This window comes from Herpailurus yagouaroundi, unplaced genomic scaffold (assembly GCF_014898765.1).
Source record: "Herpailurus yagouaroundi ecotype Mexico unplaced genomic scaffold, PumYag 188, whole genome shotgun sequence".
In the NCBI taxonomy this organism is placed as follows: domain Eukaryota; kingdom Metazoa; phylum Chordata; class Mammalia; order Carnivora; family Felidae; genus Herpailurus; species Herpailurus yagouaroundi.
The window spans coordinates 36,750,375-36,777,236 of NW_024412419.1; the positions used below are offsets into that span (position 1 = coordinate 36,750,375).

The following is a 26,862-nucleotide window of genomic DNA, read 5'->3' on the forward strand; positions in this document are numbered from 1 at the left end:
GCACGTTGTTACCTGGCCCATGGGATATGCTGCAGCTGGTCTGTGTGGTTCCGTGATCCACACTTTCTTCCTTCACAAAGATGTCCTTTTTAAAATGACAGGGAAAGCATATTTGAGAAGTCAGGAAAAGGCAAATAAAAGTGCTTAATTGAAATTCATCTCTGTGAAGGATTTATCTCCCAGCTCCTTTTAACCAGCACGGCTACCATTGAACAACTTCCTCTGCTTTTTTCTTAGTTTTGTCCCTCCCATGCCCATTTTCTCTCCCTGCTCCAGCAAAGGCGTGTCTTTCAACTGTGGAAAAGCCACCAATGAAGCAGTACTCTAAAGCTTATCAACACATTCAGTTGGTGAAATTATCTTATAATAAGCCTAACTGTAAGCCAGAACTTTTTAACTCCAGGAAATGTAAAGTGACGGGACATGTGAAATCTGTGAATTGCTCATCCTGACCTTTTTGGCTGTAGTTTCTGTTTTTATGTTCTTCCCTAAATAATTTCCTCCTTGTTCTTTAAATTCTTGATTGTCCCTGAGGCCTCTTCTTCTGTTCACTTAAATCTCCCATATATATACGTGTGTGTGTATATATATATATATATATATACACACACACACAAACACATATACACACACACTCCTGGTTTAGTTGACAAATAATTGAATACACTCAGTTGAGTGTGATATGAAATCAGCTGGATGTTATATATTTCACACCTTCACTTTTAGATAATCTTTTTGTAAAATGAAGCCTATCTTCCCTGATCCCTAATGGCTCGCCAGTGTCGGTTCTGCATTTGGGGTATGCATTGATGATGACACACGGCCGAATCATTCTGGAGCTGAGCTATTCAAACAATAGCTGGGGGATTTTGCAGCGTGTCAAGCTGGACAGAAGTTTGGGCTTTCTTTCTTTCTTTCTTTCTTTCTTTCTTTCTTTCTTTCTTTCAATAATTCTAACTGATTATAGTTGACGTAATATTATATTCATCTCAACGGTTTTATTTCTCCTAACTCTCCATCCCCTTGCTTCTTCCTTACCCCTTCCACCCTCCCACGGCCCAGGGACTCTTACCCCTTCCACCCTCCCATGGCCCAGGGACTCTTGTGTCATCTCATAGCATCCCGGAGAGCCCCATGGAAGTGACCTCCCCACCCCCACCGCCCTGGGGCCAACGTCAGAGAAACTGGCAGTGATGTGTTTGGGGATTTCAAGGTTCCACGTAGGCAGACTTTTTGCTCGGAAATGATATGATCGATGATGCTTGGGTTTTTAACTGCTGCCGAGTCTCTTAAACTAGTCGTGCCACAGTTCAGCCACAGGGGGACCGTCGAGACTTTTATGGGCATGCTTGAGGCTGATCATCATTTTAACCTAATGAAATACTTTGTAAGTTCCAAAAATGAACTTAACAATTAAATTTTGGAAAATGAAAACATTTTCATAAATGAAATATTGCCTATATATAGTAGCGGTAGTTACTATTTATAGAGTTTTTTCCCACCTGCTGGTGCCTTCTGCCGCCAGGCCCACCTGTAGAGTTTTTCCTATCAGGCGGCACGCATCGTGTGTGCGCCACACACAGGTATAAACACCAAAATAGAAAAAGTTGCTTCATCCTTGCACGAGAAAATAATTATTTGCCCATGATACAGATGCAGATACCGTGACCCTGAGAGTTTAAATAACGTGATGCCCGTATGGTTAGCGGTGAACTCCTGTGGCCTGACTCTTCTGGAATCCATGAACAAGCTGAGGCCCGTGCCATATGATTCGACCCCCTCTTCTGCTTGAGAGGTTTCCGTGACCCCCCCACAGAGTAAAAAGGAAATCACAGTGCCACCCTGGCCTGTACTTGTCGCCATCTCTGGCGACTGTGTACCCTTTCTCTCGATGTCACACGTGCCCTCAGAGGTGCACCTTGCCGGCCTGGAGCTTATGAGATCAGTGTGAAGGTTGTGCAGATTCCCCTGGCAAGACTCTGGCCCGGGGGCGGGGGGGGGGGGGCGGGTCAGTCCTCTTCATGGCCTGGGCTCCGCTCAGCACTCCTGGGGCAGGGCGAGTGAGGAAGGAACCACCCCCAGGACGGGGGTATGTCAAGCCTCAGAATCAGCCACACGCTGAATCCTGTCCTTTCACGGCTTTGTCTCCGAGCTGAAAGAGCCCTGTTTTGCTCATACAAACAGAGAGTGGAATGCTGGTTGCCAGGGGCTGGGGGTGGGGAGATGTTGGTCAGAGGGTATAAACTTTTAGTTGTCAGATGAATAAGCTCCGGAGACTTAATGCACAGCATGGTGACTATAGTTAACAGTAGCATATTGTGTACTTGAAACGTTCTATCTCACCAAAAAAAGGGGAAAAAAAGGTAATTATGTGAAGTGATGGATGTGTTAATTAAAGTGATAACACATGGTAATAATTTCACAGGGTGTATGTGTATTGAATCATCACGTTGTAAGTATTAAGTACGTACAATTTATTTGTCCGTTATACCTCAATGAAAAAATTTTAAAACTTAAGTGTAAAAGCATGCAAAGGAAAAAAAAAAGAAAAGCAAAATAAATAAATAAATAAATAAATAAATAAATAAATAAATAAATAAATAAAGGCTCTGTTATGGAAGGTGTCTCCAGATGAGAGACACCTGTCCAATTCACAGTGAAATATTTAAAAAAAATTTTTTTTAACGTTTATTTATTTTTTTGGGACAGAGAGAGACAGAGCATGAACGGGGGAGGGGCAGAGAGAGAGGGAGACACAGAATCAGAAACAGGGTCCAGGCTCTGAGCCATCAGCCCAGAGCCCGACGCAGGGCTCGAACTCACGGACCGCGAGATCGTGACCTGGCTGAAGTCGGACGCTTAACCGACTGCGCCACCCAGGCGCCCCCACAGTGAAATATTTTAGATGTCTCTAAGACCCTTTCACAATCTGACTAGCCTTTAAGAATGATGTTGAAACCAAAGAACTATCATTAAAAGGTGTTATTTATGAAATATAAGGAGTAGGAGTAGGAGATTTTAGGAAATGTTTAAAAAATAACGGACCGTCGTAAGTTAATTTTCTTGTGAACTCAGCATGCTCTTCATATTATTTAGTATGTGTTTTTCTCTCTTTTTAATTACAGCTTGGACTGACGATAGCCATCCGCTATAGTCACAGGTAAAGCTAAATTTTTTTTTTTCCTCTTGAGGAATACCCTTCCTGGTTTATAGCTTTCGGTTTGATCAAATCTGTGGGTTTTCAAGCTAAATTTTGGTGGCTTCTCTACCTATGGTATCAGTTCACAGCAATTAGAATTATTCCATTTGCTTCATTGATGAGGGCCGCTGGCTATTTGGAGGAATAGAGCTTTTACATAAAGGTGGTGGTAGGTAGCACATTTCTTTTAAAACAAAAAATGGATGGCTCTAGGGCAGGGACACAAGTGATTTCTGGGTAGTGTATTCTGTCTAGGGATAAGCGCAGAAATCAAGGATGTCCCGCATGAATGGTGAGGCGGGGCAAACAGAAAGCTGAGTGAAGGCTTGTTAGTGAAGTCCCTGTCCCCTCCATGCCCCCCTGCCTTGTCTTAGGTATATCTGAGAATGGCTAAAAGTGCCATTTTTGGTCTTGCTTCATGATTTCTGCCTTTTTCTCAAGTGTATCATATTTACGAAAAACGTTGGTTTCTTATGCTAGTATCCAAGTACATGCATCCCCTGGCATGCATCAGAATGTATTAAGATGTTCATTAAAGATCCAGTCTCAATGGAAGAATAATAAGCAATGTCCCTCCTGCCCATACACAACCTGTGCTCACAGCCTCCCCGAAGTGCCACCCGCTGGTCAGCTCAGGACATCTGGCCAGCTCTCCACAAATAAACCATAGTTACTGCAAAGGAGATCGCCTTCTAAATCCGCTTGTCACAGGTTGTATGTGCTTGCTTACAGTTAACTGTGGCTCGATCGACACGGTGGGCAGTCACAGAAGCCCGAAAAGCTGCTGGTGCACTGTGTGGGGTAGAGAGGAAGAAGGCAGGACTGGGCTAGAACCACTCGGAACTAGGAATGAGTGTGTGGGAAGAAGGTGTTTCTGTCGGACATTTCTGGATACTCTTGAAGAAAGCTGCTCCAGAGATGCTCATGATTGCTTTTCGGTGTGTGTGAGGGACGGTGAGGAATTTTGCCCATCCTTCCTTCCTTCCTTTTTTTTTCTTTTTTCTTTTTTTTTTTTTTTTAACAAATGCTTATTTATTTTTGAGAGAGAGAGTGCAAGTGGTAGTTTGAGCGGGGGAGGGGCAGAGAGAGAGGGAGACAGAGGATCCGAAGCAGGCTCTGTGCCGAGAACAGAGAGCCGGATGTGGGTCTCGAACTCACGGACAGCGAGATCATGACCTGAGTCAAAATCGGATGCTTAACCGACTGAGCCACCCCGGTGCCCCTGCCCTTTCCGTTCTTTTCCATTGGTGGAACTTTCCTCATATTCGAGTCCTGCTTATCAAGACTTTTCTGCATGAGAGCTAAAGGGGCCTCCCTAAGAAAGCCAAGGTCTTGCTCTAGTCCGGAGAACAAACATGGGCTTGTTCCCGCCACGGTAAGGGTTACTCTGTGGCTCTGTGGAGAGTTCTAACTTGTGCAGAAACTCAGATTCTTCCGGAACTGGACAAAACTTTCTTTTTAATACTTTGTGAGGCTGAGGGACTTTTGCCAACTATCAACCTTTTCGAATCAGGGAATCGGGTAAGGATAGCAGAGCAGGGGAGACCGGATGGAGGTCCCAGGTGGATGGTGTCTTTGGCCCCGTGCTTATTATGGGTCCCAGGCCTGTGTCGTGGAAAAGATTCCTGCCCGGCCTGCCTGGGGCCAGGGCAGGCCCCTGGCATCCTTCTGTACGGTTACCAACACCAAACAGAAGGTGGAGACTGTTGTCTGAGCTGAACATCTTCTTCATTTGGAAAGGGAAAATGTCTTCTTACCCTTGACTGGGTAGCGATTTAGATATACCTACTTTTCTGTGGAATTGGTGGCAGTGGGCGCTCTCTGGAAGGAAGCGCTTGGCTTGGATTAGGAATGACTCCTCCCTTTGGCTCCCCCTTCCCTAAAGCAGCCCAGTCTGGCTGAAGAAGTGTGGTTAGTAGACAGTGGCTATGAAGCTGAATAGAGACGTGGACACCCTGAGTCATGGTCCTATAGGAGGTCCTACAGGATAGGCATTCCACTGTGGAGAAGGGAAAAAATGAAGTTGGAGCAGTTAAGCAGAGCCCATTTTAGAGAGGAGAGAGCTTTGGAATTACTCATCCGGTGGCCACATGTATGGAAACCCCGTGCCTATGGCTGCCTGAGGCCACCGAGCTACCAGTGATCATGCTGGCAATGTTCTGTGGGACAGGGGTTTGGAAGGACAGGGAAGATGGCCTGACTCTGCTTCACAGGGTCTGGGGCCTGCTCTGGAAGACTCAGGGAGGAGGACAGAGACATCTGAAGGCTCATTCACTTCTGTGTCTAGTGGGTGATGCTGGCCGATGGCCAGAGATCTCTGTTCCTCTCCGCACGCGGGTCCATGTGGTCTACACATGGGCTTGTTTGGGCTTCCTCACGGTATGGTAGTCGGCCCTCTCTGATTGAGTGTCCTGGAAAGGGAGAGCCAGGTAGAAGCTGTCTCCTTCCTGTGATCCAGCCTGGGAAGTCATAGAGCATCACTTCCGCCTTACTCTGTTGGAACAGACACAACCCCCTGTTGGCGTTCAGAGGGAGGAAGCAGAGACCCTGCCTCACAGTGGAAGGAGTGCTGGCCACATTGTAACAAGGACATGAGAGGTGGGGAAATCTTCATGAGGCCGTTTTGGGAAAATGCTATCTGCTGCAGAGCCCAGCTGAATGACAGGGTGCTTATTTAAAGCCGTTGTAAAAGGAAATTTAAGACACTGTCCTGGCTGTAAGGCATTTACGAGCCGGGGAAACACAAGGGGTATGGGTGAAGAAGACTTAAGGATAGACGCAAATCTTATAGGAGGAGGTAAATCAGTCAAAGGAGGCTTCTTAGAGAAAGCGAATCTTAAACCATCCTCACAGAAGGCAGACTCCGTGGGCTCAGACAGGTGCCCCGCTAACTGATAATGCAGGTCCCTGAGCATGCGTACAGGGACAATGTGGAGACTTTTTTTGGCTTGGGTGAGCCTGTGACAGGTGTAAATGCCCTATTCACACATCCCATTCACCCAAGCCTAGATGAGGTTACTGAGGAGCATTTGACCTGTCCATGTACCAACATCTCAGATGTAGTGGAAATGCAGAACGCATTATCAGAGGTTGTATTTTCCAGAAATGATTTCTGAAATATAAGGAATTGTGATGGAAAAGTTCCAGGAAGCACAACAGTGTCTGTAAATCTGTGGTGGGAAAGAAACCATCTTCTGGGAAGCCCCCAGTCTGCAGGAACCAATGGCTCTTAAAACTTTTTGTTAATGCTTATGTATTTTGAAGGAGAGAGAGAGAGCGTGAGCAGGGGAGGGGCAGAAAGAGAGGGAGACAGAATCCGAAACAGGCTCCAGGCTCTGAGCTGTCAGCACAGAGCCCGGCGGGGGGGCGAGGGCTCGAACTCATGAGCAGTGAGATCATGACCTGAGCCAAAGCCAGGCGCTTAACCGACTGAGCCACCCAGGGGCCCCTGCCAGAACCAATGACTCTTAATAAAGTGTCGTGAAGAGCCGTTTGTGGGTCAGACTGTACCACCTGCCGTCGCACCACCTTCTCTGTCCTGTCTCTGGGGTCAGCGGGCACAGGAGGAATTGGCCTGTCCTCTCAGAAGCCTGCATGTCCTTGGATTGTCTGGTGGTAGCTCTTCTGTCCCTCTGCTGCCTGTCACCCACTTCTATCCTCAGAGGAGAGGAAGAAGATGAAACCAGAGGTTGTGGGTTTCTGGTTATGTATCCTCTTTAAATAAAAATCCTAGTTAATCTAATAAGCTAGCTTATTTAGATTAATTGAAGCTTCAATCCTTTCGTCGATTGCTTTTTTTTTTACCCTTTTGGTAAAATATACCTAACATAAAATTTACCATTTTAACCCTTAAAGGTTTAAAAATGTACACTTCAGTGAAATTAAGTACATTCACATTCTTGTGCAACTATCACCACACCCATCTCGAGAACTTTTTCATCTTCCCAAACTAAAACTCTATACTCTTTGAACACTAACTCCTCATCCTCCCCTGCCCTGCCTCCAGCCCTTGGTAACCCGCCTTCTGTCACTGAATTTGACTAGTGAAGGAACCTCATATAAGTAGAATCATCATACAGTATTTGTCTTTTATGTCTGGGTTCTTTCACTTAGCAGAATGTCCTCAGGGTTCATCCATGTTGTAGCATGTGTCAGATTTGCTTCCTTTTTAAGGCTGAGTAGTATTCCATTTGTGTGTGTGTGTGTGTGTGTATGTGTATGTGTATGTGTATATGTATATATAGACCATTATGTGTGTGTATATGTATATATTGTATATGTATATATATTACACTATGTGTGTGTGTGTGTGTGTGTGTGTGTACACACACACACACACACACACACACACACACTTGCATTTATCTGTCAGTAGACATTCGGGTTGTTTCTGCCTTTGGGCTATTGTTAATGGTGCTGCTATATACACGAGTGTACAAAAATCTCTTTGAAACCTTGCTTTCACATCTTTTGAGTAAATACCCAGAAATGTAATTGCTGGATCGATCCTATGGTGATTGTATTTTTAGGTTTTTTTGGAGGAATCGCCATGCTGTTCTTCTGTTGATTACGTTTTAAAGTAGGAGTGTATCCTACATCCATATAGTTCTGGGTCTACTTCAAACGCTCACGGTTGTTTACCCAGGACCCAGATTCCGGAGTTGAGAGCTTCCTGGGTCCTCTTTGTGTGCATCAGGAGACTTTTGGAAGCAAGGTTTGGGACTTGAGGCTCTAATCACCAGGTCTGTTTCCCAAATTCTGACAGGAGGGCCAGGGCCAAGAGCAAGGCTCCTGTGATAGACGGGGGTGGGACAAAGGGAAGGGAGGAGGCGATTGTGGTTCCAGACGGCAGCAGTCGGGAGGATGGGTTCACTTAGGAGTGGGTTGGACACGAGTGTGCAGAGGAGAGGAGGAATCCCTCAATCCCATGAACCTGGTGGGCAGGCTGTGCCTCTTAGGCTGCCACAGACACCCGGGGCAGCCTGGAGCAGGGGGGCCCTTGTGTGGTAAAAGAGGGGCGTAACCCGAGGTACGCCTGGTTTTGTTTTCATGCATCTGCGTTTTGGCTTGGGCCATCAGATCTCCCTTGTTACGATGAACAGTGTTAGAACATCCTTTCCCCCGATTTCCACACTAACACACGCACACCCCACCTGCTCCCACTCCTGCCCTCAGACATGCTGGTTCAGGCTCCAGCCCTTGCTAGACCAGTAATTCCACGCCCAGTTGTATGGTATAGGAGAGTGTGTGGGTGTGGGTATGTGTATGTGTGTGTGAGACATCATGTGGGGTCAGGCGCTGAGGGGTCAGGAAGTGGAGAATGACACAGTCATATTCTTCTGATGGTATAGATATACCAAGCAAGGAAGCACATCTACTGTGACCGAGGTGTGCATTTATCAACAGGTCCTGTACACATTTCATGTATTATCGCAGCGTTTTAATTTATTTTTGTAAAGTCAAGTCATTTTCACAGAGTGGAAAATTGTCTCTTGATGTTCATTCCCCACTTCTTGGCTTGAGGTTTTTGAGTGGAATCCACACAGTGGTGACAGCTGGGTAACCCCCAGAAGTGCCCTTTGCAGATAACAGCTCTCGGGGCCCCACCACCCACGCAGTGGGGAAATTGTTCCCCACTGTGTGGGTGTTTTGTTTTTTTCTTTTTCTATAAGTTTGAAAGAGAGTTTAGACGTTCTTCCCGTCTGTCACGGTGCAGCAGCCCGGAGAAGCCTGCTCCCTCCTGACAGGAGCTCCTGGGCGAAGACGAAGTGGCTTCGAAGTGAGCATGTCACCTTTGGCTCTCGCTTCTCTGATACGGCAGACAGGCCATGTAAACCAACAGCGCAGCATTTTTGCACGGGGTGCTTAGGTCCATGTTTCTAAGAATAGCCCATGGAAGCAGGGTGGGAGAGCATGAACTAGCTCCCAACGGAATTTTGTTTTGTTTCTGTTGGTTATCTTTATTTAATAAATCAGGAAGGAAGCAAAATTTCCACTGGGCTCTGTTATAGTTAAATGGAAGTTTACAGAGGTTTGACTTTTAGATGAAGCCTAAAGATGTCTCTTTCCCACAACGGACTCTTTCTATCAGTTTCTAATAGGCCTTAACAAAGGCCAGATTTGGTGCCCTGTTCGGGCCTGTGCCCTAACCCTAATTCTGGAGTTACAGGTACCAACCCCTTAAAAGGCTTTGGTGTCCCCTGAGGGCTGACGAGGGGATGGGAGCACTGGGGCGCTTGTGCGTGTTCAGTCCCAGAGAAGTTGACAGTTTGACAGTCCCTGTGTTGGACTTCGGAGGGCATGGCCTTACACCGAAAATGCAGACCCCATGATTAAATGTCATTCTGAGGCCCCCTTTGAGTGTTTGCTTTGAATGAGCCAGAGGGCCTAGCAAGCAGTGAAGCGGTCATGTACTTCTGTGTTCTGATTTAGATTAGAAGTGGAGTTTGAAGTTCATAGATGAATCAGAACGCTTATTGAATGGACAGGCTGCATCAATGAACAAATGAAATTGTCATCTTGAAATACAAAGGGAGGAAAAGACAAGAAACAGAGCCATCAGGCCTGTTGGACTTTGATTTCAAGTGTTGGCAAATACCTAGCATCTCCCATTTGGAGCTGGTTTGATCTTGTGGAGACAGCTGGGAGACACTGTTGTTCTCCAAATTTTGTAAAAATAAACGAAGATGCCTTTCTGCCCTTTTTTCCCCTTCCAGGGAATAGTTGTTTCTGTCACTGGGGCTTTCTGGCCGACGGCTCCATCTGTCTCTTTTTCAGACTTCACAGTGAGGCCCTGACCAGATTTATCCACAGGGTTGCCAAGAAATTTATTCAACCCCAATGGCATAATCTTAAAAGCAAAGCCATCTTGTGGAAGGTTGCGTTTTTAAGATAACCTTCACACAAAATGTTGCCCCTGAAAAGCAGAATGTGAATACTCACACTGCGTCTGGATTCCATGTTCTTACTCAGTGAGGTCCTTCAAGGCCACATGTATGTTTTTGGCTTCTTACAGCAGAGCTCGGCCTGGGGCTGTGGATGTGCCTGGAAAGTGGTGGATGCTTTTCAGGGTCCGGGGGAGTCGGGGATAGACAGATGTGTCTTCCTGTGCCTCTCCCATCCCCTTCAATCCCTTGTCTGGTTTTCATTTGGTGGCCTTGTTCTCCAAAGAGATTCTGGTCCAGACTCTCAGCCATTTCCCCAGTCACACCTGCTCATCACATGTCTGTTGCCACACCCACAGGGTGATCTCTGTGGGGATAGTTTGCCTGCCAGTAAGAGGATCTTTCTCAATTACAGATCTGATTATGCCCTTCCCACTCAAAAGCTTCCATGGCCTTCCATGCCCAGGGAACAGATTTCTGACCCCAGACTTCATCTCCAACCCTCTGTCCTCAAAATTTGCAGTTCTGAGCTTCCTGCTTGTTCTATTCCTTGCTCTTACTCTTTCCTTTTGAGGAATTAACTTCTGTCTTCTCTTCTGCATTAGTGAACTCCTACTCATCCTCTAATGGCCCCTAGGATGGAAAAGATGTCACCTCATTTTCAAAAAATTGTCAAGCAGTCATGCTCCTTTCTGGTGTTAGGGCTCAGGGCTGACCTCAATTTCGTGCCTTTCTTTTCCTTTCTATATCAGGGAGCAGGTTGGAGAGGCAGACTGCATTCCTGACCCCCCTCACCCGTGCCCTTCCACATCAGAACCTGTGAACCCCACAACCCAGCCCTTAGAGCCAAGGCCATTTGGCAAAGCTATTCTGTGTGGGTGAGTTTGGAAGGAACCAGTCAGTCTTTCTTTTATGGTATCTCTGAGGGATGACCACTCCTTTACTTTCAAAAGGAGAAGACACCTAACTTAAATTGATCCAGAGATTTGACAAAACCCCAATTAAAACATGGAAACATAAATATAAATACTTTGCATAATGGTGAGGCAATTCAAAAAATGACAAGCTCATTAAAAATGCATATATAAAGGCAAAAAACCTAGACTAGCCAAAGCACAAGAATTGGAAGACTTACACTACAAATGTCAAGATTTACTATAAAGCTATAGGGATGAAGACAGTGTGGCATTGGTGAAAGCAAATAGAAAATAGAATGAAGAGTCTAGAAGCAGACCCACACCTAAATGATCAATTGATTTTCTACAGAAGCACCAAGATAATTCGATGGAGAAAGGATATAGATGATACTACAACAATTGGATATCCTTAAAGAAAACACCCAAAACCCTCAACCCATACTTTACAGCATGTACAACAATGAACAAAAGTGGGTCATGTGCCTAAAGCAAAATCTAAAAGTGACAACTTTACAGAAGAAAACATAGCTTCAGATCTTTGTGGCCTTGGGCAAGGCAAAGGCTACTTCGGACACAAAGAACATAAACTGTGAAAGGAAAAGTTGGTAAAATGGATTTTATCAAAATTAAAAACATCTGCTCTGTGAAAACCACTGCCTAGAAACTAAAAGACAAGCCACAAACCAGGAGAAAATATTTTCAAAACACATAGCTGATAAAGGACTCGTATCCAGAATATGTGCCGAACTCTTACAGCCCTTTAACAAGACGGCAGTTTGATAAGTGGGCAAAAATTCTTGAACTGATACTTTACCAAAGAAGAGACGCAAATGGGAGGGCAGAAGAGAAAGAAAAGAGATGGCAATAAACACATGAAGGGATGCTCGGCCTTGTTAGTCATCAAGGAAATGCAAATTAAGACCACAGTGAGACACCATTACGCATAGATCAGAATGGCTTAAACACCCCCCCCGGGAGGGGCCCCCCCGGAGAACAAAACACAAACCCACAAAATCCTGACAACACAGCATGAAGATGTGGAGTAACTATAGCTCTTTTACATTGTTGTTGGGAAAGCGAAATAGTGTGGCCACTTTGGAAGATACTTCGGTAGTTTCTTATCATGTTAAACACTGCCTTCCCATAGGACCCGACGCCTCCACTCCCAGGTAGTACTGACACAAGAGAAATGAAAACATTTGCCCATGCAAAGACCTTATGCAAATGTCTGTAGCTGCTCTGCGCGTAATAGCTGGAAAGTGGAAATGATAAGTGGATAAACAGACTGTGGCCCATCTGCACAGTGAAATATTACTCGGCAATAAAAAGGTATCGTGTTGAGTGAAAGAAGCCAGACTTCAGAGTGCATACGCTGTGTGATTCCATTTGTGTGACATTCTAGAAAAGGGAGCACTACGGGGAAGGAAGTGGGTGGGGGACGGGTTAACTAGAACGTGACATGAAGAGTTTGGGGGTGGGGGGCAGCGATAGACATATTCCAAATCTTGATTGTGAGGGTTACATGTTTTTTGCCCAAACTTGTAGAATTGTAACACCTGAAACAGGTGAATTTTACTATAATTGAATTACACCTCAGTGAACTTGAATTAAGGAGAGCTGACATTGGGGAAAGCCCTGGCCACTCTGGTGCGAGACTACCTTGTCTGAGGCCACGTTAACAGTCCTGTGTCCAGGGGCACCTGGGTGGCTCAGTCCGTTAAGTGTCTGACTCTTGGTCATGACTCAGCTCACGTCATGATCTTGCGGTTTGTGGCATGGAGCCCTGCGTCGGGATTCTCCCTCTCTGCCCCTTACCCCTTCTCGCTCAAAATAAATAAATAAACTTAAAAAAAAAAAATAGTAGCCCTGTGTCCAAGTGCTTCTGGGTGTGGAATTATGTTGTGTTTCGGATGCCTGGAATGAGGCACCCATTTCTTTGTTTTGCTCACTTGATTGTTTTCAGTGAAGGTGAGTTCTGAGATGTGTAACTAACACATGCATGAAGTTTAACCCACGGGTCTTTCTGAGGCTTTCCATGGAAACCAGTTGACAGGTGCGGTCAGAACTTTTGTCCACTGGAGTTTTCAGATGGAAAGGTGCTCGAGCCAGGCCCTCTTAGTGGGCAGTTCAGCCTGAGGCAATTGGGTTTGACCTTATTCTTCACTCACTAGGCTGCTGCCCCTGTGGGGGGCACTGGAGGGGCTGCGGGGGCGATGGATGACACGCCAGGCTCCACTTGCTCCCCTCCGTGGAGCAGAGGTCCCCAGTGCAGGTGCCTGAGGTCATGTTCCAGGAGGCACTGCTCATCTCATCCATCTGGAAAACTCATCGGCTGGCTGGTCCCTCCCCGGAGACCCAGGGAATGGGGTGCAGCTGTTTCCAGATCTCAGCAGTGAGAGAGAGTAGTGAGAAAGCGGCTCTGCGCTCCACCCCCTGGTTTCTAAAGCTAATGTGGCAGGTGTCACCCCAACTCCCACTCGGTTGACTGCCGCTGGGCACTGGGCAGGGGGCAGGGCCCCAGGCCCCCAGTGAACAGGCTGCACAGTGCCCCAGGGCAAAGCGCAGACAGAGAAACCAGCCTGGATGAAGATCACCAGCACACTCCTCGTTGTGCTGGAGGGAGTTGCCATTCTGCCGGGGCGCGGAGGCCAGCCCACAGACCGTGGTCTAGCCCGGGAGTCTATGACAGCCAAGCTGAGTGGGGGAAGTTCAGGGTCCTTCTCTACAATCCCTTGACTGGTGCCATAATGCCCTAGTCCAGAGGGTCACCTACAGTGAACATGCAATTGGCCTTCACCCATCTTATGGGAGGAGAGTTTACTAAGGCCCTGGTTGTGTTGTCGTTAAGTGGGAGAGGACAGAGGGGTTCTCTGGTCGGCTTGATGTGGCGGGGGGGCCTGGTTCACAGGCTGATTGTCTAAGGCTTTACTTGCAAGCTTGGCTTAAGGTTCTACATCTCTTCCTGAGGAGTGTTTCTCAAGTTTTAATGTACAGTTAACTTGGCAAGATGTAATCTTTAGGCTCTGTGAAGCTAGCCACAGAAAGTTCTAGATTTACTTCCTTCCAGTCACCAGGGTGTCGCATTGGTAGGTAATTTTTCCTGTATGAATGACATTTTGGCCTCTTACGTGGCTCAAACCATCTCTGCGTCAGGAACTTTCAATACACAGAGGACTGGGCCTGCGGAGGACCTGAGGGGTCTCCTGAAGGGGGCAGCACATATACCCCCTGCTGCGGGCCCAATGGGAAAGGAATCACGTGAGGCAGCTTTTTAAACTTTTTCCTGAGGTGTCTTATCACTTAGCTTTTGCTTCCTGCTGGGGTCGGTAGAGCCTAGAGTGCCTTATAGAGAAGGAAATATGTAAATTTACACTCCCGAGTCTTTTGTAAGGTAGATGTGACTGCTTGTCACGGTGGCTCTTTATGTTACACAAGACAGCTTCCACTTCCTTAGAGTTTGCGGTGGGTGGAGACGGCGAGGGGGTGTTAGTGGCACGGAAGGAGTCACATTTATATCCTCACGTGTAGGCATCTGCAGATGTCCCCAACACTGCCACCACACTCCCCCCGCCCTGGGAACGACTTGCTCCCTTGTTCATGTTCCCAACTGGGCTGGCCTCTTACATGGTGGTGCATCTCACAGTTATTTAGCTACACTCCTCCTAGACTAGTAGTTTTCACATGGGGAATTTTGTCCCCTAGGGACACTCAGTGATCTTTTTGGTTGTCCCCGCTGTGGGGAGGGTGCCACTGGCGAGCAGTGCGTAGAAGCCAGGGACGCAGCTAACCTGCAATGCACATAGGATAGCCTCTCACTGCAAAGAATGATCCCGCCCAAAATGTGAACAGTCCCAAGGAGGAGAAACGCTGTCCCAATGGAGCGCTTCTCAAGGTCTGTACAGGACTTTTAAAAAAGTTTTTATTTATTTATTTATTTATTTATTTATTTATTTATTTAGAAAAAGAGAGAGAGAGAGAGAGAGAGAGAGAGTGCATGGGAAGGGCAGAGAGAGAGGGAAAGAATGAGAATCCCAAGCAGAATTCCACACTGTCAGTGCAGAACCCGATCCTGGGCTTGAACCCACGAGCCATGAGATCATGACCTGAGCCAGAACCAAGAGTCGGAGACTTAACTGACCGAGCCACCCAGGTGCCCCAGGTCTACACAGGTATTTATTCCTCTTTCAATCTTGATGGCTTGGCAGGTATCAATCGCATGGGCAGTCACCAGAGGTTGAATCAAATCTGTTGTTAAGCGGCTCACACGCTGTGTTGGCTCTATGTTGACAAAATACTCCCCTGGAAACCTCTTTGTTCTCTTTTGTTTGCCTGTTTGTTTCAACACAGAAATCAAATCAGCTTTCAATTAATCATGCTAATGGGCCGGAGAGAATGTAGCCTCTCCTAAATGGTGTATCACCCAGAATTGATTTTTGGTTGTCTAGGCAATGGGATAGAGGCACAAAATCAACACTTAGACTCGTTTGTCCCTCTCTGGAGCCAGCCCTCTTCCAACCCTAGTTGGGCTTTCGTTGGAGACACACGGGAGGGCTCTGCCCTGTTGATAATCCACAAGGTGTGACAGGTAACTGGAAGGCAGTTGGTTATTGTACCTTGACTGTCCTATTTCCAGGCTTCTTCTCACCTTTGCCCCCTTATAAAATCTTAAAATGAGAAACAAATAAAATCCGGGACACTGAAAAAAAATTCCCATTGAATGTAAAATCATTCATGTGTTCATTCAACTGGGATTATTGGGTATCTACCATGAGTGAAGTTGAAACCATACCACGTCTACCTCGGGTGACTCCCGTGGGAATACTGTATGGTAGGGGTGATAACGGAAGTGTTCAATGTGATAAGGCATGAATGTATGTATATGTGTGTGTGTGGGGGGGGGGTTGTGTAGTTGGCCATGCCAGGTTCCACAGGACGGGCTGGAGGCAACTTCTGGAGGAGGAAGAGGAGCTTGGCAGGCAGATGGGCAGGTGGAGAATATCATCAGCATTGTCAGTACAAATTCTAGACCCCCTCCCGTCTGTAGCTGTTTGTGACTGTCCAGGCAGAGACCTGCTGTACCCTCGTGAAGGATGCAGGACGTGATGGTTTTAAACCAAGTGGATGTGGGGATTTGAACTCCTGTCTCACCAAAGTGTGTGACACCGCTGGGAGTCCCGGGGATGATTTCGTGTGGCTTACGGCTTTGATCTAGCCTCAGGCTTTTGTTTGCTGGTCACTTGCAGGGGCCAGGGCCTGGCGGGAAAGCAATTCAGTCACGTTTGGGCTGGAAGGGACAGTTAATGCTGATGGAAACTTCTGTTTGAAATACATCCACTTAGGGGGCGCCAGGGTGGCTCAGTCAGTTGAATGGCCGACTCTTGATTTCGGCTCGGGTCGTGATCCCCAGGGTCATGAGATCGAGCCTGGCGTTGGGCTCTGTGCTGATCGTGGAGCCTGCTTGGGATTCTCCGCCGCTGGCCTTCTGTCCCTCCCCTGCTCACTTGAGCAACTCTCTATCTCTCTCTGTCTAAAAATAAATAATAAAATACATTTACTTAAGTAGAAGCTGAGTAGATACATGGAAGAGTGTTAAGAAGACTTCAGGCAGTGTGAGGATGTGGCAGAAACCGTGGAGGGCCATCCATGTGGCCGTGGTCTGGAAAGCGCCCGCTCAACCTCAGGGGAGAGGTGGCGCTCCTCAAGTGATCCAGGAGGGACCAGAATTTTCTGAGTTTTCATACCCTCACTTGAGAAAAGGGAGGGAGGCAGGCAGTGGTTCCTGTCCCACTTGTGGGGATCGAAGATTCCGAGACCACTGCTCTGCTCAGCCTGCCCCTACCCCCAATCCATCACACCTGATGGTCAGACCGGGTCGGAGCTGTGGGGTAGGGAGCTACCAACCTGTGTTCAGGAAACTTGCCCATTTGAGAGAGCTGACTAACCCCAAGGGGCCTATGTTGTCCGAAAGGAAACCATTCGGGATCTTCTTTTTTTTTTCAAATGACAATTTTAAATTATTTTTTATTGTGGTAAAAAAAAGCACCTAAAACTTACCCCCATTTTAACGATTTTAAAGTTTGTTTGTTTTTGAGATAGAGAGAGAGTGCGTGCGTGCTTGTCTGCACAAGTGGGGGAAGGTAGAGATGGGGAGAGGGAGAGAGAGAGGATCCCAAGCACTTTAGCACAGAACCTGACACAGGGCTTGATCCCACGACCCTGGGATCATAACCTGAGCTGAAATCAAGCCGATTAACCGTACAATTCAGCATTGTTTAATACATTCACAAGGTTGTGCCACCATCACTGTTATCTATTTCCAGAACATTTTTTTATTGCAGTATAATTGACATCCAAGATTCTACTAATTTCAGGTGTACATTATAGTGATTCAGTCTTTTTAGTCACATGTCCTCTGTGATGAAAATAGGTAGGAAAAAAAAGGAATGTTAGGTGTTGGAGACCAAACTGCTCATAAAGAGGGAAATTCGTTCCTTTTTTTTTTTTTTTTTGTACACCCGAAAGCAAGGGTAGAAGAATAAAACAGCGATTCTGCAAGTTGCCAACAGTTACTGTGAACCTTAAAACCAGTCTTGATGTGGATGAAATGGCACTGTGCAATGATGCTTTAAATGATTCGCTGCATGCTTTCCCATTTAACTCTCTCAGTCCCTAAGATGGGCATTACTGATTCTGTCTTGTAGACGAGGACATTAATGCTCAGGAGGTTGAGGGATTTGTCCCAGACCACAGAGCCACTTAATAGAGATCTGAACTTTCCAGTATACTGGGAGCCCCCACCGACCTGGGCATAGCTATGAATATGAGGGTCTGGTGGAGGAAAAGCTCCAAACAAATCAAAGAGCAACTTTCCTGGAGAGGATACCAGGAAGTATCTGATTGGCTGCCAAAGAACTAAGATGTACAATGTGTGCTATAAAACAAGAAAGAAGATCCTATGTACTAAGGGGAAATGGAATATAAATCTCAACTTGTCCGTGGGATTACAATATTCACTTTACTAAGACTCAAATGATGCAGCTAAAACTGGTAATTCTCTCTACATGTCAGCCTTCATCCATTCTTTTCTTCGTTGGTTGGACAGTTATTTTGTAACAAGTAGGATGCCTTTAGTTATGAGTAACAGGAAACCCTGGCTCAACTGTTTTAAACAGTAAGTGGGTTGTTTTCTCACTTAATGATTCCTGAAGTGAGGCAGTTTCAGGGTGGTTATTTCAGTAACTCAATGACATCCTCAAAGGACAGGGTTGCTTTGATCTTTCCTCTCTGCAGCCCTCAGCAAATTAGTTTTGTCTTTGGCTGACTCCCTCATGGTCACAAAATGGCTGCTGAGGTTCTTGCTGTCACATGCAGATACAACAAATTTTAGCAAAAGAGGAAGACCCATCTCTTCCTATATGCCACTTTGTAGCAGGATGGGAGCTTTTGTTTTTCCAGAAACCCTTCGGGAGACGTCCCCCCTTCTTTCATTGGCCAGATAAACCATCTGTCCAGCCCTAAGGCTAACAGAAGCAAGGGGAATTGGGACGACTATGACTGGCTCAGTGAAGCACAGTGGCTCCTTAGAGGAGGGTGAGTTACATGAACAAAATTGGGATCCCATTACTAAGGAGAAGGGAGAGGAGGTGGATCAATGCCTGGAAATACTGCTACGTATTTAAAAATTATATTGATTACAGAAATTTTCACACACAAGGAGAAATAGCAGAGTCCCAATTAGTCATCTCCCGATTTCTATAGTTGCCAGCATTTTGAACATTTTAGTTTATTTCTATATTGCCTTTCATCTCCTGCCGAAGTATTTTAAAACAAATCCCAGACATATCATTCTTTAATGACTCCGTACATATACTGAGTACCTTCTCTATGTCTGGTTACAGATCCAAAGAGAAATGCCATTTCAGGGGTAAGCTGTCAGTAAAGACCTGAGCTGGTATTAACTACTTTTTGCCAACAAGAAAAGACTAAACTCCCTGAAACAAAGGAGAACGCAACCTCCACGGAGCAGAGTTTTCTCCAGAGCTTTTGTTCTGGCCGCATCTGGAATCCTTGGGATGTCAGGGAACAGGTGTCCTGCGAGGTTTAGGTGGGGGGCGAGGGGGCTGCCCTCTTAGTCACACATGGAAGGTGAGTGGAAGTTCGCCATCTCGTTTGTCATTTCCACTCTCAGGCGGATGAGGTGAATGCTTTCTAAGAGTGGGTTTTGATTTGATGACACCTGTTTCTGCATGTTAATAGATTTCTGGGGTAAGACAGAGCCTGGTGATGTCACCTGCAGGTGTGTGAGCCTGTGGTAGCGGTCTGCTGCTTGGCATTTGTTTCACAAGGCATTGCTAGCCACATCTGTCCTCAGCTGTGAGGGCATATTCAACAGCCAGCTGAAGAAAGAGGTGTTTTTAACCAGAACAGAAAGTCAGCTACAACAAGCTGACTCTGGGCTGGGTTGTAAACACATGTACTTTCCCTATGGCTCTAGCTCATTTCGTTCAGTTATGGAACAAAATACAAATGTTATTTCTTTAAAATATCACGGTGGCAGTAAGGGTACATTTCCATGCACCCTTTTCTGAGTTTCTTGAGGCCACCTGTTTTATGATAAGTTTAAAGGACCCCTCTTCCTCCGTGTGCATGAAACAGGAAGCCTGCCTTCTTATTTTCCTTCAGTTTTTCAACATTTGCCCCTTTGACGAGAGTTCACATGCCTCAGGAGGGGCGGTACCTTTGTATATCACATAAAAATAAATTCACCATTTCTGCAAATGCAGTTCTCCATTTCTACCCGGCAATTAAAGGTCAGATTGCAAAGCTGGATCAGTTATAGGTCCATGTTCAGTATATACTCAACCTGAGCTGATTTTATCTGCCTGGGCTTTGTAAAATGTTACTATTTGCACAGTGATTAAAAACAAAAGTCTTTTGCATAACTATATTTGAAAAAAACCTTAAAAAAAAAAGAGAGAGAGTCTGGAGTAATGACATGAAATAATGCCATTTGACTTGATGCTCGTGTAGTTCAGGTGGCTTTTTAGCAGTTGCACCGTTCTTCGCGGAGCTTTCTAGAATGTGCATGTTGTGGTTGGGTGCCCTTTGTTTCACGCGCTGTGCATTTCGGTGCTATGTGAGAATCCATCCGACCCCAATACATTTTATTTGACATGCACAGCTGGGTCGCCGGAGCACAGTCCAGGCCATTAAAAAGAATGCAAAAGAAAACACAGACAATCTATTCATCAGAACCCTGTGAAAGGAAGGCTTTCTGGGCAGGCTCTGGCAGGAACGCACCTGGAGGAAGGAGAGGAGGGAAACCAACCGGGCGCCCAGGGAGCAGGGAGGAGGAAACGCAGCTGCCGTTGACCTCTGATGCTGCGCATGGCCGGGGGCTTGGCCAAAGGTGAAACCCGATTCCATCTCCAACTGGTGGAATCTTACTTTAGGATGCTCCGCACGCAGGAGGCTTGGATGACCGGACTGAGGTCTTACTTGTCAGTGCTGGTCTATGCTCACCGGGCACTTGGTGCTCAGTGGCAACCCGGCCAAAGGCATGTGCGAAGCTCACTTTGCATCTGAGGTTCCTGACCTGCCAGACTGTGCTGGATCTCCCCAGACACCCCTCAGGCTCCCCAAGGAAGGAAGAGAGGAGGCAGCTTCTGGAATCCTTGGAAAGCTTTTCTTTGGCCACAGGATGTTCTAGTAACCTCAACCCGGTTTACAACCTGCCTGGCCCCCAACCCCCTCTTCCTCTTCCTACTTCCTATTTGTGATTTTGCAGCGGTGACTTCACACTTTGCTCTTTTGTCCAGCGCAGCCAGCTTTCCATTTTGCGTGCATATGTGAGGTTGTCACCCGAACAGCCATTTTGTATTTTTGCCTAAAGGCTCTCCTAGGGGAGGGTCCCTCACCTCCTCAGCTGCACCTTCTCACTGCAGCTGGCATGTCTGTGTCACCTTAGTTACTCAGGCCTTTTCAGGGTGGCCACTCTAAGCCTGGTCTGGACTGAGACATGGCTTGTGGTCCCCAGCTTGCTCACGGGGCTTTGGAGAACATCACTGTGTCTTTAACTCAAGGTCATGGATCTTGGTGCGAAGATGGAATGCTGGGGGACCTAAGAGCCTTCCTCTTGGTCCAAAACTCCACACAGGTCTGCACTGCAGAGACCAGGAGCTTTGGAGAGACAGACATACAGACAGACTTGGGTCCGAGCTTGATTCCTCCACTCTATAGGTGATTCTGTGCAAGGCAAGCACTTCACAGAGACCCTGGCAAAGAATACCCAGGAAGTGCGACTGGCTCTGTCTCCATCTTGGGGACCACACATGGAGTTGGTTGATTACATTATCCCCCCTTTTACCCAGTGACTCCCCCGTTCTCCCACCTGGGGGTGATGCTGGAAGTGAGTGTAACTCTATTGAATCAGAACCCATGGTAAATTCAGAGCCCATGGTAACAAGATGTTTCTTTTTTAATGGCTTTGTTTCAGTATTGATTTTTGCAAAATGTTCATAGTTCCCAAGTGAAACAAGGTTCCAGACTCATAAGGCATTTTCAGAAAGCTTTTATTTTCTTTTAGGTTGCTTATAAAGCTCAACGAAATTCTACAGCATATTAAAGCAATTAAAAAAAAAAACAACTTTAGTCTAGGACTAAGGTCCTTGACAAATATGGCTTGACAAGACTGACATAAAACTAAGAGCAACCAAAACCCGCACCCCCTGAAAATACTCATGGCTTTTCCCGTCGGGATGATGCCATTCAAGGTGTCCTTTTGGTTTGCTGACCTCTGAGAACCACCAGAATGAACGTGGCTCCCTGGCTCCCTTCGGTGCTTCACTGATTCCCTCCCCCCGCCCCCCACAACCTTCCTTACATACGTTCTGCTTCTTGACCTGGAACGGGAAACTCAACATGTAACCCTGGCTATGTTATTAAATTGTAAACTTTTAACTTCACCCAGGGCAGTTGATGGGAACTTCAAAACACGGGGTGAAATTCTGCTCTTATAAAGACGGAACAAAAGCGCTCTGTCTCTTGGAGGTCACTAATCCGGTGTTTGCACCTTATTGTCACTACGTAATGTCTGAAAAACTTGGAATTATTTCCAATTAGGGGGTTTAAGTGGATCCTGCTCTCTGAGCCGTTGACCCCTCTTGTTTGTTTAGCAGGATTTTCTCACTGGTCTTCACCTTGCTGCACATTGTTCTGCTGTCAGGGCGTCTGAACTGCTCCGGGTGACCCCTGCAGAAGTGTCCGTGTCGTGAGACTCGGGAGCTGTTGTGAATTTTGTGATGACAGATGGCAGAGGCATAAAAGGCACCTCCATGGGCTTTCTGAAAGGGGATTTGGGTTCTCAGAATCTTTTTTTCCGTCTCCGTTCTGGAGGCACCGCTGTGATTGCTGTCAGGGCGGCGAGGTGGCCCGTTTAGAGTCACGAGGCCTCGGAGACTGAGAACCCTCGCGTGTCCACGCACACCCGCTCCCGGACACACGCGTCCCTCGCAGGCAAGCCTCAGCAGATCTGAAGGTCTCAGCCACTTGCCTGCTTGGAAAAGCAGGTTCTTCCCTGGCAGCTTGGCACCCCGAAGCCCTGGGGTTTCATTTGACAGGCATTTCACCTGGTTTCTGGAGATTAGAGGGCCAGGGTTATCAAGGAGAGCAAGGAAAAGGGGGCCTCTGTGATTCTGCGTATGAAATGGACATCTGTAACTGGCCGCTTTCTAGGGTCTGGCTGAGATTTAGAGCCCGGGGTCGTTTCTCACGGCTGAGGAAAACCCCACAGGCTCTCAGAAAAGAGTCACCTATGGTGGAGAGGCTGTGGCCGGCTCCCGGCCACCCTGAAGGCGCAAGTGGACCTCTGTTGCCAGTGTTTACACGTGAGCAGACAATCTGGATCACTGGCTTCTTTGGAACACCGGGCCGGCCAGCAGCACCCTGGCCCCATCCCTCATGGCAGCCTCCAGCTGGAGCCTTGTAGCAGCCGCCTCCTCTGATAGCTCACACTCACTAGCTTTTTGTTTCTTTTAAAAAAAAAATTTTTTTTTTTAATGTTTATTCATCTTTGAGAGACAGAGCATAAGCAGGGAAGGGGCAGAGAGAGGGAGACACAGGATCCGAAGCAGGCTCCAGGCTCTGAGCTGTCAGCACAGAGCCCGACGCGGGGCTCGAACTCACGAACCGGGAGATCATGACCTGAGCCGGAGTCAGACGCTCAACCGACTGAGCCACCCAGGCACCCCTAGTTTTTTGCTTCTTCTTACCTCGGCCAACTGAACTCATTTCCCTGACTAACCCCTGGAGGCATTTGAGTTCGCAAAGCTCCCATCGGTGATAATCTTTTCAGAGAAACTGAAATGTAAATATGTGACAAGAACCTTTAGAATCCATCCTAATAAAACAATCCAAGATGCAGAAAGCATTTCATGCTACAAAGACGTCTCTCTGCATTATTCATGATAAACAGAATGGGACGCAACGTGACAATGGGAGTGGTTAACTAAATTATGATGCGCTCCCATAATGGAGTATTACGTGGCCATGAAAGTGTTGCCTACTCAGAATTCTTAATAACATAGAAGGATGCTTACATTATATCATGTTGGATTTAAAAAAAAAAAAAGCCAACATCAAGTTGTTTTTGCAGTACACGGTCCTCTTATCTCCCAAAATGTAATAGCAGTTATCAATATGCATAAACTAAGACCAGAAGGAAATTTGTCAAAATATTAACAGCATTTGCTTCTTAGCAACGAAAATAACCGTGATTATTTCCTCTTTATTTTATTCTGGGCCTTCCACATTTTCTACAACGAATGTGCATAGCTTTTATATTAAAAAAAAAAAAAACATTAGGGGCGCCTGGGTGGCTCAGTCGGTTAAGCGTCCGACTTCAGCCAGGTCACGATCTCGCGGTCCGTGAGTTCGAGCCCCGCGTCACGCTCTGGGCTGATGGCTCGGAGCCTGGAGCCTGCTTCCTATTCTGTGTCTCCCTCTCTCTCTGCCCCTCCCCCGTTCATGCTCTGTCTCTCTCTGTCTCAAAAATAAATAAAACGTTAAAAAAAATTAAAAAAAAAAAACATTAAAACATAAGGAAAAAACAGAAACCTAGAAGATTAGGAGGTTTTCCCCGAGTCTCAGCTCAGGTGGTGAAAGGGCAGGAGCCAAACTCAAGTTTCCCATTTCTGATACCGTTAGGGACTTGGCCCACTCCTGATGGTCAGGCTACCTGCAGCTGTGCACTTGGGATTTAGGACCCCACGGATCTCGCTTTATTTGGGCGTGCTCATCTGTACGGGGGGCATGTGTAGTTGTATGTCCTTTGTTTGCCTTCAGTTTCACCGCCACGAACAACCTTCGAGAACCAGACACCTGTGCCCCTTCAGTAGGTATTAGACCTCGTTTAGATGTAACACCATGCTGGGCGAGCTTCACGACTGTGTGATCTGTGGGCGAATTTCCTTGGGGGCGCACCTAGGCTAGGTCTTCTCCAATTTCTGTTATTCCTCCCTCTGTGCTTCTTCTCCACTGGGGAGGACAAGTCACAGCAGCTCAGGTCCCTTCACTGAGGCAGGGAAGTGATGCTGCAAAGAGCACCCAAGTGTACCCATTGACTTTGCACCAAAATGGCAATGGTTTCAGCGAGCACCTTGAGGTCCGAAGACCTGACCCCCCTTCCCAATTTCTGTCACTGACTGCTTTAGCGAGCCTGGGCAATCTGTCCTCTCTCAGGGCATCTCCCGTACTGTCAAATGGGAAGGAGAATATGTTTATGTTGAATGACTTTCTCTAGGGTGTGTGGGAGATGTCTGATGGGACCCTCAGGAAAGGTTTTCATGGTTCCTGAGGAGGAGTCCCCAGAATTGAACACAAGGCGATCTATCTCCACCTTGCAAGGGTGGGCTCACGTTTAACTAAACACACAGGGACCCAAAGCTTTTCATTCTTGTCAGCAAGAAATTGAGTATTCCCTTGACCCAGAAAGCCAACGCAGACCCACCAGAACATTCTATTCCTGTAGACATGTCCTTGGGAGGTCCAATTCTTTTTCAGGGTGGCTGAGTTATTGGATCTTCAGAAGTGCCTCGCACCTGAGGGAATATGAGGCTTTCCTACCCACGTGGGAGTAGTCTTTTCAAGGGGATCAAATGCTTGCTCACCTTAGCTGTGACTGTCTCTCCCAAGGAGAGAGCACTGCCAGTGGCCTCCAAAACACAGCCCCTGCAGTGTTTCCCAGGCTGAGCATCTTTCCCTTGCAACGTGGCTGTGCAGTTAATCAGGCTTTCACTGACTATAATACAGCGCCACTTTTAGCCCTGCGCCTGGAGAGACTGGAGAGAAAGCTGGCTCACCTGATTGGAGCTCCAGGGTTGGGTGGGCATTAGTGGTTTCATCCCAAGCCGCTTTGCACCCAGGTTCTTGGGTTTGTGGTCAACAAAGCTTGCTCTGATAAGGCACCTGGTAGTCAGCATCTCTAGCACATGGGGTGGATGTGCTGATAGGGACCTCGGAGCAGTCGTGTGAGCGAGGTGTCGAGGTAGGCAACTGCCTCTCTGCTCTGCTGACTGGCGGTTCAATTTCTCTCTTAATTCTGGAAGGAAGGTGGATGATTTCTATTTTTTTTTTCACGTTTCCAAAAGGACTTCTAAAACCGGGGACTTCAGGAGACTTTTTGGTTGCTGGGGAAATTGATACGAAGTGGAACCATGGGAATCGATATCCAAACACCTAAATTCGTCTGCTGAAAAATAGAATTGTTTGTTTCCAGTGGGCAATGGTGAAGGGAGGAATGAGGCACCCTCGCCCTGGGTCCCTGTCCCGTGGCTGGCACGGGGTCAGAGCAGGACGGCGTTGTGTGCAGGGTGGGTCTGCCTTTTCAGATCTGCCTCCAAACGCTTTTGTTTCTACTTTACCTTAACTATGCGTTTCTACACTGTTGAATTATGGCCCGATTTCACGTTCTGAAACTAAGAGTGTATCTCTCAGTTCTGTGAAGAAAAGACTGTTTCAGAGGAGTGATGATGTGCCTTTTAGTTTGAGCCCATTGAGAAGAATACGATCTAAGAGGCATTAACGGAATGAGCATTTGTTGTATTTCAGGATGATTGTATCTATTTTTAAGTTTTGATTTAAAAAAAAATTTTTTTTAACGTTTATTTATTTTTGAGACAGAGAGAGACAGACCATGAATGGGGGAGGGTCAGAGAGAGAGGGAGACACAGAATCTGAAACAGGCTCCAGGCTCTGAGCCATCAGCCCAGAGCCCGACGCGGGGCTCGAACTCACGGAGCACGAGATCGTGACCTGGCTGAAGTCGGACGCTTAACCGACTGCGCCACCCAGGCGCCCCCACATCCACAATTTAATGTGTATGTTTCTGGATGATTTGTATGCATTTATCCATTTGTGCGTGGAGATAAATATATAGGTTTATTTATGTGGGTGTGTATTTTTGCACACAAGTGATAGTGTAATCTGTACCTTGTTCTGTAACTTGTTTTTTTCCACAGAACACTGTATCTTAGACAACATTCCATATCACGGGAAAAAGATCTGCCTTGTTTTTAACTGCTGACACATATTTTATGGTAGATTCACTTAACCCGTCCCCTCTTGGTAGATAGAAAATGATTGTATTTCTCAGGGTATCTAAGTGAAGCTCTGTTTCACGTTTTTTTTTTTTTTCCCTCCCCAGAATGGTAGGTACTATTTTTTTAAATGTTTGTGTGTTTGTTTGTTTATTTATTTATTTTTGAGAGAGAGACAGAGAGCAAGCGGGGGAGGAGCAGATGGAGGGAGGCAGAGAGAGAATCCCAAGCAGACTTGCACCACCAGCACAGAGCCCGATACGAGGCTC

At 46.7% G+C, this 26,862-nt stretch overlaps 1 protein-coding gene across 1 annotated transcript in view; it reads left to right on the plus strand.

Moving 5' to 3' along the window:
- Nucleotides 1-26,862, plus strand: part of ACOXL (acyl-CoA oxidase like) — a 347,249-nt gene that overhangs the window by 92,819 nt on the left and 227,568 nt on the right. Inside the window, 1 exon segment of the mRNA XM_040496721.1 lies at nt 3,126-3,160. Coding sequence (XP_040352655.1) covers nt 3,126-3,160 — 35 coding nt within the window.